This window comes from Sceloporus undulatus, chromosome 4 (genome assembly GCF_019175285.1).
Source record: "Sceloporus undulatus isolate JIND9_A2432 ecotype Alabama chromosome 4, SceUnd_v1.1, whole genome shotgun sequence".
NCBI lineage: Eukaryota > Metazoa > Chordata > Lepidosauria > Squamata > Phrynosomatidae > Sceloporus > Sceloporus undulatus.
This window is the reverse complement of record NC_056525.1, coordinates 56,376,883-56,389,222: the sequence shown is the minus strand read 5'-3', so window position 1 is coordinate 56,389,222 and position 12,340 is coordinate 56,376,883. Positions and strand designations below refer to the sequence as shown.

General features: G+C 40.3%; 1 protein-coding gene across 1 annotated transcript; it reads right to left on the bottom strand.

Moving 5' to 3' along the window:
* Window positions 1-3,953: 3,953 nt before the first annotated feature.
* Window positions 3,954-11,874, bottom strand: YOD1 (YOD1 deubiquitinase). The gene is made up of 2 exons (XM_042464619.1): window positions 11,552-11,874; window positions 3,954-10,392 (listed from the first exon to the last, which is right to left on the bottom strand). The coding sequence occupies exons 1-2, from the start codon at window positions 11,757-11,759 to the stop codon at window positions 9,686-9,688; spliced, it is 915 nt and encodes a 304-aa protein (XP_042320553.1). The 5' UTR covers window positions 11,760-11,874; the 3' UTR covers window positions 3,954-9,685.
* Between the last annotated feature and the right edge of the window lie 466 nt (window positions 11,875-12,340).

The following is a 12,340-nucleotide window of genomic DNA, read 5'->3' as shown; positions in this document are numbered from 1 at the left end:
ACTGCCATCAAGCTGGCAGAAATTTTTAATAACACATAAGTAAGGCAAGGCTGCAGTTCTTTGCTTTTGCCTCAGACTACTGCTGAGTTAATGCAAAGCAAACTATTTTTGTACTTGGATCCAATTTTTGAGCAACTGAACCAAGCAGAGGAGAAATAGTGAAAGGAAGAAGAGAAATGGAAACATGTCAAAAACAGTGGAAAGATGGGACAACAGAGGGTTTGTCAGGAGTATCCCTACAAAATCAAGATAGTTGGAGCATATGTGTGCAAATACTCCTGGGAAAAGTGTTCATGTCTTCACCAAACCATACTTTGATTACTGGCCAGAGCAAAATCTGAAGTGGACATAATTTTTGTAATATATATATATATATATATATATATATATATCCCCCACAGTCTATTGAATCAGAAGTTCAAGTACAGTACATATATATCGAAAGTGTAAGTACAAAGTTATCCTAGGCCCAAAACACACTGCAGAAATAATCCAGTTTGAGACCTCTTTAGTTGCCCTGGCTCAATGCTGGGGATTCTGGGAACTGTCATTTTGTGAGACATTTAGCCTTCTCTGTCAGAGAGCTCTGGTGCCACAATAAACTACAGTTCCTAAGATTCACTAGCACTGAGTCAGGGCAATTAAAGTAGCCTCAAACTGGATTATGTCTGCAGTGTGTTTTGGACCCTTGTTTACCTCTACCCCCATTTCCTTAGGGGTTTTTTCCCCTGTTCTATTCTCTCTCTCTCTCCCCTACAATAAATTTTATTGTTTCAAGAAGCTTATTTCCTGGGAACTCAAGGTGGCAAACAAAGTCAACATTTAAAATAGTCTTTAAAACCATGCAAACACCCAGCAGAGTTATAAAACAATAATTAACCTTTTGGGATAACACATTCCCAAGGGTATAAAAACTTCAAATCAGCTGCCTTCATAAACATTTAAATCTGCAGTCAGGGGCTGGCAAAGTGGGTACTACCACCATGAGAAATCTGTAGACCTTGGGGTTGCAAGCCTAACTTCCTGAGACAAGGGGATCTGATATAGAGCCCCCCCCTCAATTATGCACTAATGACCCAGAGTTTTAGCTCTTTACCTCTTCCCCACCACCGTTCCCTTCTCCTTTTATGTTGTGTCTTTTTAGATTGTAAGCTTGAGGGCAGGGAAGCAGTCTAAACAAAAATAATACTTGTAAGACACTCTGATAGCCTTTAGGGCTGAAGGGAGGGGCATAGGTACTGAAATAAATAAAATAAAATCAACATGTGTGTAAGTGGTGCTTTAACACAAATTTAAGATTTCTTGCCAGATCCCTACACGGGCCTAGATAATTTTATTGGAATCTGCCTGCTACATTCTGAACCTGCAACTGATTTTATCTTGCTTTAACATGGGCGGGATACAGACGGGCAAAAAGGGGTGTGTTCATGACGTCATGAAGGTATAGCCTTCAGATGGCCCTTACCTGAATGCCGCCATGAACACGCCACCCGCCTGCCCCAAGCTACGCTACGCCGCTAATTTAAGTTGCCCATTTAAAAGCTCCGTGTCTGCTGCGTCGCATAATGAGTCGGGGTCCTGGAACATGCGCAGTTTGCAGTCAGGCTTTAATTGCAGCGTCAGCTGCCATGCAGGTGTGGAAGCTGCAGCACAGCTGCAGCGCATTTTAAGACTCGTAACCCTAACCCTAACCCTAGAGCTGCATGTACGCATGCGCTGCTAGAATCGTGGAAAGTTTGGAATTTAAAGTGCACCCCTACACACATTCCTGCGCCATTTTCACCTAACAATAAAAAAATGCTAAAACTATAAATATTTACATATGTACAAGGGAGGTGATGGGGGATGGCAGGGGGACAGCGGTGGCAGCAGTGACAGCTGTGGCTGTGCATTGCAGATTCAGCAAGAGCGCAGGGACCAAAGGAGAGGAGGCATCCATGATGCTGGTGACACTGGCAACGTGCAAGCGGACAAGGATGCCAACACCAGCTGATCACCAGCTGGCAGGAGACCACCTTTGTTCTTGGCCAGGGCAGGGGAAAAAGTTTAAAGGGGCTTGGGTGCTTTAAATGTGCACATATGCTTTCTGCCGCCGGTGCTGAGCGCCGCAGCTGCGCATCCGCCAGCTGGCAAAAGAAAAAAAAGCCCCATTTTTGCCGCCCATGAGGAAGCTGCCTCTCTCTTTGCAGCGTCCTGTGAAGTGGCGGTATGGAAACTGCAGGTCAGAAACGGCCCCAGGTGAGGCGTCTTCACTGCCCTCCCATGTGGAAGCCCCGTACACCTGAGCCACGCCCCCGGGGCGGGCGGTCTGGAGGCTCTGTATTCAGCAGAATACACCTCCAAGACGTCTTCCCCTGCCCGTCTGTATCCCGCCATGTTAAACGATTTAATACTCTTTTAGTCTATACTGCTGTAGAACTAGTAAGCTGTAAAACTCCACTATGTCAATACTGGTGGGTAACCTGTCGGTTAGCCCCCACTAGAGTACACCCATTCAATCAATTATTGGCGAGTCAAAATGTAGATTAAATAACCCCTTAATCTCAAAGGTGCTAAAAGATCTCTCTAGATACTGATTCTACAGTATCTAGATTCTACTTAATATTTATCTTAGTATTTATCAACATGCTTTGCCAAAGTAACAAAACTTGGCCTAGATCTTTTTAGGCTTTGAGTAGTATAATCATTTAATCTACATTTTGACTCTTCATTCAATAACTGTTTGAATGGGTGTACTCTAGTGGGGACTAACAGGTTGCCCACCAGTATTGACATAGTGGAGTTTTACAGCTTCCTAGTTCTCCAAGAAGCAGAATTCATCTTATTGCTAGGTGTTTCCAGGATGCATTGACAGCAAGATCAACCAAAAACATAAAACTTCAGGCCATTTGGGGGCAAGGGAGAGAAAAGCTGGAAGAAGCAAGCTTGCAGGAGACTCTTCATCCTTCCTCTGTGAAAGTTACTTCAGGTCTCTTTCAACTGTATGATTGTTTTTGATAGCCAACTTCCAATTATGTCAATCTTACCATACATTTTTCTTGGCAAGGTTTGTACAGGCTTGCCTTGCCTTCCTCTAAGGCTGAGTGCCAAAGTTACTTCAGAGGGTCTCCAGGGACTGAGTGGAGAATCAAACTCTGATTCCCAAGAGACCTGGTCTAACACACAAACCTCCATGCTGTTTCTGGATCACAAGGGCTTCAGCTGCACCTCAGTTTACCATAGTTCAGTCAGCAACAAAGGATCTCTCTGAAGTGTACCAGGTTAGGTCCTTTTGGCAATACTAGACTGTGCCATGCTGTAATGTACAACATGGCAGATTTGTTATAGACAAGTTAAATATTAGTTTGTGGACAGTTGTACAAGTTTCCTTCTTCCTACAACCACTCCCACCCCCACAAAAAGATTTGTAGCATGGGGCAGAGACTTGAGCAAGGTGGGATAGGGCCTTTAGGACTCCTACAATGGAGGGAAGTAAAAATCCCTTCCATTAATTTTATTGTGGGATGCTTTGCTTTCCTCTACTGTTTCACAGTCGAATGAAAAATGCAAGCAAGGAAAGAATAAAAGAATAGTACCTCCATGAAGCACTTGTTCAAAAACACTGTAGGATAATATGATAGTCACTCATTTAATGCTTATTGTGTCAGCATGCCATAGTATGTGATGATGGCTTCTTGCCCTCTCACCAGCTAGTGGTACAGCACATTCTTTGCAGGCAGAAGTTCCAAGTGCACCCACCTCAACTGTTTGAGGAACAGATGGGAAACACATCTACATGACATCATGGGAAGCCAAAGTAGACAATTCCTGTCTAGATGGACCAACAACTGAGTCAGCATAAGGCACCTTTAGATGTTCATTAAACTAAATTTATACCCAAAAAAATGAACTGTGCAGTAATACCAGAAGAAATAGATGATATTGTTAAAGTGGCAAGAATAATTCTCAGTAGATATTGCACTAGTTTCTCCAATCTATGCACATATTTAAATATCAATGTTTATTAAAGATACAAAGTAGAAGTCAGCATGATGTTGAATATGCATGCAGAACAACATTTTGTTGCTGGTATAATTACTTTTAACTTAAGGGTGCATATTCAACAGAACATAATTTACCAGCATGAAGTAGTAAATGCAACCAGAAGATAATGAAATATTGAACTAGTAGTTTTTAAAATGCTGTGTGCATTAAATAAAATCATAATGCACTTACTACACCATTTAACCTCTTGGCAAAACACACAAAATGTGTAAACTTCAAGAGACAGGCTTTTAAAGTGCTGTTATTTGATACAGTCATCTCATACATGTGAGCAAAAGGCCTCATGCTTAAGAATAAGTTACACTCCTTCATACTTCTATAAGTTAATGCTGGTGATAGCAGGGAGATCTGCAAATCTCAAAAAGAAGTTTTATATTTAATACAATTAGGCAACAGTGCATATGTACAGTATATTCCTTTAGAATTTAAGTACTGAGTATTCATTCCACATTCTATTATCAAAATCAACTGAAATGTTTAGAGATAGCTGTAACATTATGTATATTAATGTCAAACAGCAGCTGCAACACAGAGAAAATGGCACTGGAACAAAGTCTGGAATGTGGAATATATTTATGTGTGCCTTTAATAAATAGGCCAAAAAGCAAAAAACTGTTTCCCCTCCAGAAGGATACATTATATTGCAGTAATAAATATGAAACTGACAAATGCAAAAAATCTTTCATTTTTACCATACAATTGGACTGAAGAATAGTTATGTAATTTTTAGAGGGTCTAATGTTTTGCCCATTAAAATTTAAATGTGTTTAAAAACATTTCCTCTCACCAAGAGTGCACTACTCAATCTGAAAGAGGCTTTTTGTTTCATACAAGATGGCACTCATATGCATTGAAAATTTTACATCTGTGAGGAGCATGTCACTGGCTTTAAATGCATTTATCAAAGAAATACAAAGGTATATTAAACAATGAATTGATACAATATTTGTATTTATTTTTAGATACTGATTTAAGAATGTGACCTAGGGTCTGTACCATCATGCTTAGGTTTTCTGCACATAGTAGCTCTGAAGATAATGGGACCTATTACATAGTTCTGCCAGATGAACATATCCCAGAATCTGCCGCAAGAAAGTTCTTCTGTTTAATTAAATATTTAAGGAAAATGAACATCTCTTCTATGAGGAAAGGGTCAGATATTTAGGTCTAGATAAAACAAAGGGGAGCCATGAGAGAATTGTGATATTATAAACTGTGGAAAAGGGAATGGATTTTAAGATCTTCCTCCTATACTACTACCACTCAGGATCACAAAGAGTTGATTTGTGATTGCTTTAATAACAGAATAGCTCACACAATGGTTGAATTTTGGATTAAGTTTCCATGCCTTCCCATCATCCCAACAGCTGTCAAGTCACATCTGTTTACTGGTTCAGCCAGGGAGAGCAAAAGAAGGGGGAATTAGACAATGAAGCAGCTAGTATCAGCTGAAAGGGCAGAAGAAACAATGGTGTTCTCCCAGACAAGCATACCGTTTTATCTTCCCCTTGAAGCCTAAAACAGCTACTTGTCATCTGAACAGCAACAGCAATGCCCCTCCATCTACAAGAGTGGCTGAACAGGGTGCAATGGGATACAGAATGGTCCCTCACACCCTGTCCGAAATAAAAATACACGTGCATGCAACCCAATTATGTGTATATAAATACCAACAGGATTCAGAATCACTCCCACAAATTATGGTAAAGACTACTATCTTAGAGAATAGGTTTATTTAAGGCTATTAAGCATGAAAACTAAATGGAACCTCCATTTGACAGACATGTTTGAGATAAACAGGAGAGGATTACTATCTTATTGCCCAGGTTATGGCCTTTTAAGTTCTAGCAATGGTCAGTTGGACAAAACAGAGTGCTTAATTAGATATAACATGTTTCAACAATAAAGATTCTACACATTATTTTGCTTGTCATATGTACTGAGATGCATTTGATGGCCACTTTTGTATGAATGTAACACCACTCCAACTACAATTTCAACAAATCAGTGTTACATGTGAATACATTTCTTCTGAATTAGAATTAAAAACTAGTGCCTGTACATAATACTGTCAGTAAAGCTGAGTGAAAAAAGCAACAGTTTGGTATTCTTTATCACTTTTTAAAACAGATGCAGAATGTTAAGAACATATTAGTTTACCCAGTACATCTCAAGTGTAACATAAAAAAATCCCATAGCAAAAATGCAAAATATACGTATGATACCTTTCAAAACAAAACATATTTAATAGAAAACTTACAAAATAAATAGGCTTTCTATAGCACCTCTGTCCAAGTAGCATACATATAGGCAGTATGACAGTACATTTGCAAGATTTGACCTTTTTCTTTCAAATAGGCAATGAAAGTTTGCAATGATAGTGTGCCCATAATCTGAGCCAAATATGGAAATGTAACATGATCAAAAACTTCAAGAATTTCAGAGAAAATCATTTCAGTCAATACTTGAGTGCATTTTGTATCAAAAATCAACATTTTATCTCCATCATATTCATTTGGAGGTCCTACTGAACTCTTCCATGTGAATTAAATACATGGCATTTGAACAGTGATTTGAACAAGTCCTCCAGTTCACCAACTCAAGTATTTTGCATGAAGTGTGCCATCATTTTTTTAAAAATCTATTTTTCCTTAGAAGTATATATACAGATTTGCAAAAACCTACTGGGAGATGCTTAATGCAAATGAAGTGTCTTACAATTAAGTAGTTCAACACAGCAGTCTTATGCACAGAAGTAATCTTACTGCATTCAAAAGGATTCGTTCCCATGTAAATGTATATAGGGCTGCTGCTTATTTAGTTCACTTTTAAAAAGAACTCATATTATTACTATTATTACTCATAAAATCATTGAGAGGGAATTGGGTCTTATTTTTATTGTTTAAGACACAATCAAGCCAAAGCCTGGAATATAATTTGGATTTCACCCTTTGTCCCTTTTGGCTAGGTAGAGCATGGACTAGGCAATCTTCCTGAAGCACGAGGCCATTTAGTTTGTGCAGTCAAGATATGGGAACTGTGCAGCCTTCCAGATATTGTTGAACTGCAACTACCAGAACTCTAGCCAGCACAGCCAATGGTGGGAAATGCTGGGAGGTGCAGTTCAACAGCATCTGGAGGGCCATACAATTCCCACTCTGAATTAAGGCTTTTGGGAAAGTATCACAGGAATAGTCAAAATGATACATTCACTTAAAGAGTTCACTGTAACTTAGACTGCAATTCTAAGCGGTTTCCTGTGACTAAATAGGCCTTACTTCTCAGTAGAAATGTACTAGAGAGCACCTTGCATCCTACTGAAATCCACGGGACTCAATATAATTGTGATTAGATATCCCCACTGTTATAAACAGGAATTACAATTAACTGTAGCCAGACCACAGCTGATCTATTTGAACCAGTCATCTGAGGGGCTATGGTTACTTGTGATTCTCTCTGACAAAAAAGAGCTTCATGTTTTTTAAAGTACTTCATTTCACCACATCACATCTGAAACTAATCAGAAATGGAACAAAGTGGTGCAAAAATCATAAGCAAGAAACAAATAATACCTTAAAATGTAGTTGACACAATGTTATAAGCCTTTAACGAATCTAGCATCCAGACTCTGAAGACATGTACATTCCAAGAACGAACAAGAGAATGCACAGATATAGCTACTTCAGTATCTTAATCGTAGCAGGTCAGTGCATAAGAGGGTCAATCTCATTCTAACACACTACTATCAAATATTAAGTACTGTACTCTGGTTCCAAGTTATTGTCTCTTTCAAGGAATTACAACATTCTAATCTAGAAGTGGCCATAATGAGGATCCTTTACACAGTATCAACCTGTGTTGGCTCAACAAACTGACTTTGCTTGGAAGTCCCTGTTATTTACACTGATTTTATCATTTTTTTACAAACATCCCTGAAAGGAAAATGGGATTTCTCACATAATCTAGCATCCCAACTGAGCTGTGTTATAGAAATGTCAATAGAATCCATTTCCTAATGCTTTATGGCATCAGTGGTGGCCACAGACACCCCTATCTCAATGTTTTTGCCTAATTCTTTAATCATAATTTGTAGTATTATTTCTAATTTATCAACACTCATAGAAGTTGTTTTAAAACACTTAATAGAAGCACTTCCTCTCAAATTCTGTATCCCTGCATTTTTAAAATTAGTTCTAACTTATTTTAATTTAAATTAGACATAGGGATAAATTTACCAGTGCCCCCAAATTTAGTACAGTTTTTCTATACAAAAAGAAAACTGCGTATAAACAAAACTACTTAATTTAAGTGAGAGGATTCAAGTGATTATTAAGGCTGCCATATCCCAACACCTGGTATAATGCAGCTGAAAACACTATTCCAAAAGAGTCTGTGTAGAAAAATAGCTTATATACACCAGTGAGAAGTTACCCAGTTATAGGTTTCAGAAACTGAAGGCTATGCTAGTCTAACTTTGTGAAGTGGGGATTAAGCACACTGCAGGATCTCCAATGGCCAAGCTCCTAATAGCAACCTGTGATCAAGTCAGCTAAGCGTTATGCGGGATCTAAGTCAAGAACTTCTAGTTGTACCTAAAAGCACCAATTTCAATTGGCATTTTAAAAAATTGTAAAATCAGGCTCCACACTCCTGATCACAAAACGGTGTAAGCCTGAGGATTATTTTGTTGGAAAAACACTCATTTCAGTCAGAGAAAACCAGCAATCATCAGTGACACTACTATTCTTAAATGCTGGTATGCTTTCATGGAATCTAACTATGCCCAGTCAATTTTCATATTAAGTGCAAATGGCAATTTGAGAGTCAGAATACAAACCCCCAAATCTTGCACCTTCAATATACATGTGGGCTACTTAAACATTAAAAAACCTTTGTACTACTGGGACCTGATACCACTTCAGTAATTTTGAATGGTAAATCATAAATGTACATAAGCATCCAAACAATTGACAACTGTTTAAAATGTAATTAATGTGGACTAATATAGAGAGTGTGTGTCATTATTGATAACTATTCCCTTTCTAAGAAAGCTTTGGACAAGAACGTCAAGCTAAGGGCTTTCATAGCTCCCTAACTTTTTACACACATGGTACTGTTATTCAGTGATGTGCTTTGGGATATCTATATTAAAGAGGCAACCATGTGGCTGATCTGCATTTAGTTATGCAAGTATACATATATTTTAATAAATAAGACTGAGATAAGTAATCTTGCCAAATTTCAAAGGAGGCCAATTTAACTCAATAAATGAGCTGCAGTTTTTATTCCGCCTAAAAGCTTATATGCAAATTTATCTAGCTACAGTAGAGTTTCAGAGGAATTCCTGCATTAGCTTCTTAGTTTCTTGCAACTGTCAATGCAGCCATTTGCACCAATAGATGTCCTAGTACTTAAGACATGCAAAATTACATTCCAAACTAGTTGGAAAATATACCACCACTGCATACAGACTTGTAGACTTCTGAGACTAATCACAGCAAACCTGTGCATATCACTCATACTTAAGTTGAAGGTTTCAGATCCTGAATGGATTTCTTATGATTACATACAGCTTATTTAAGAACTTGGAGGTTTTCTCTGGATCAGTGAGGTAGTGGAGATGGCCAACCTCACAGAAAATTCACACTTCTCCAAAGTTGGTGTGTCCCGTTTCCTTGGCATGTTCTCTGGCTTCCACTTGCCCTGTTAATCCTTTCTGACATACCATACATCTCAGTGTAAATCGGTTTACATCAGTAAACTGTCTCTTTCTTCTGGCTTCATCTGCTAACTCCAAGGCCTGTGCAAGGACAACGTCATCGGACGCTGAAAAGATTGTTTGGGGAGGAATGTCTGAATTGGGAATTTTACGCTCAAGTGGATCATAATGAATACCATCATAAATTAAAAGCACCCGTTTAGTATAGCCTGCATCTTCCCCAAAACGATCAATTCTGACTGTCTGAGTGTCCACTACACAAATTTCACATTGATAGAATTTAGACAAGATGGAAACCTCAATTGCACCTCCCCATGTATCTTCTCTTCTGATCCATTCACAGTATTCCTGATTAGTTTTCCCTAGTACCGCCTCACTATAGGATTCCGGATCACTTGCTACAATCTGGGCTATAAGATTTCTCATCTCTGGGGCACATCCTGGATCATAAACCCCACCTTCTACCACATAGTATATGCTGGTAAAGAGACATGAATTATCTGCTGGAACAACCTTCCGGGCAAGCACAGGGATAGCTTCCCTGAATGAATTAGAAGCAGTCCGTTTTGTAACTATAGCTGACTCGGTTTTGACCTTGGTTGTGTCTTCTTCAACTATTAGTGTGTCACCTGTCAAGAAAAACAGAACAAGGAAATGAATGCATCATCTAGTTCAGAATACAATGCGAAAGTTACTGAAGAGTCTCAATTTAGCTATGAACTCATCCCTTAGAAAACACTCTCCTCAAAAGTGTAACAAGGCCTTGCACATACTCCCATTACTGAGATGCATGGGAATACTAACAATTTTGGGTATAGAGATGCTATTTAGATGTAACTATGGCTAAGGACAGAAGATGTGATATTTCACTACAAGCTCCAGAAATAAAGAATGTCTTAAAGGACAATAACTCCTTCATATTTTCTACTGATGTTTTAGAAAACATCAGATGTGCTACAGAACTCCAGAGACACAACAGCCCTGATGCTGACATAGCATTTTTCTGTTTTACAAACTCCAAGGCAATAACAGCACATAGGAGACCAGGAACGACAGACACTCTTCGTCTTGTGTTATGCAAACAGGCTGACAGGTTTTGACACACAGAGATAATAAGATTCTGAAATGTAATTAATGGGTGGTAACAAGCATCCTGCTTATTTTATGCAATTATAATGTGTCAAAACACATGTGTCAATGCTTGAAGACTTCCTGTTCTCAAAAGGGAACCCACTATTCCCTATCTACAATATGAGTCTTCTTATTGAAGCTTTTAGGAAGTACAACTCTAAGCAGGAGCTGGTAAAAGGTAGATCAGTATCAACTGCTAGATGGCCTGCTAACTTACAAAAAGTTGGCAAGAGTTCTGGGAGCCAAATGTTTGAGAGCAACAATAATAAATTGAATCTTTGCTCTCCAAATGAGAAAAGAAGCTCAGAATAACTCAAATCTATCGTGAGGTTTCCTTGCCAGAACTTGTTCAGAGGACTTGCTCTTGCCCTCCTCTAAGGCTGAGATAGTGTGACTTGTCCTCCATTTTGAGGGTGACTCAAAGAAGTACGAATTTAGATATAGATAGATAGATGAGTGTTTCAAGAAACGTTGTAAGTCTTTGTCTGGTCTGTGCTATGGCATTCTGGGAGTTGGAGTTTGTTGTGGGCCCCACAACAAACTCCAACTCCCAGAATGCCATAGCACAGACCAGACAAAGACTTAAAACGTTTCCAAACCGGGTTATTCCTCCAGTGTGGATGCATCCTCCGTCTTTCCCCCTCCGCTGCCTCTTACCCGAGTGGATGCCCAGCTCTCCGAGGCGCTGCTCCCCGTCGCCGAGGTCGATGACGTGCGGGGGGAAGCCGAGGAGCAGGCGCTGGGCTTGGACGGGGACCCCGGCGAGGGCGGCGATGGCCGCCTGCAGCTCCCGCAGGCGGGAATGAGCCGTCAGACCCGGCAGAGGGTAGGTGCCGCTCCGGGCCTTGCAGCGGAGCCGCAGCATCTTGCCGCCCGAGAGACTAGAGGAGGAGGAGGCGGCGGCAGCAGCGGCGGCTGCCAGGTTTCAAGCTTCCTCCTCCTCCTTCACAAAATGGCGGCTCGGTGCAACCCGGCAACCCTCGCGTCCCTTCCCTTCGGAACTTGTTATTGGTTGCCTCTCCGCCGAACCTCCATGACGCTACCCAATCAAGAGGACGCGTTCTGATAAAACGACCAATCAAATGACGCGTCCCACCACAACAACCAATCAGACGACGCGTTCCATCACAACAACCAATCAAACGACGCGTTCACCGCAACAACCAATCAGACCACGCGTCTCATTTCAACAACCAATCAGATCCATGCAGCGACCCACCCCTCCCCCCAAGTTAAGAGCACAGAGAAAACAAATATCCGCTCTGAGGTAAACAAACCCTGCCTTTTAGTGCGCGTGCGCGTAGGTGTGTAGCACGCGCGGGGCTGTGACGTCACTCCCCCTTGTCCTTGTTTTATAACTGGCGGTCCTAAGTGCAGTGTGCGCATGCGCAAAAAATCCACTGCCTGTGTTATAACATAAACCGGGTGGCCAGGGGGTCCTCCATT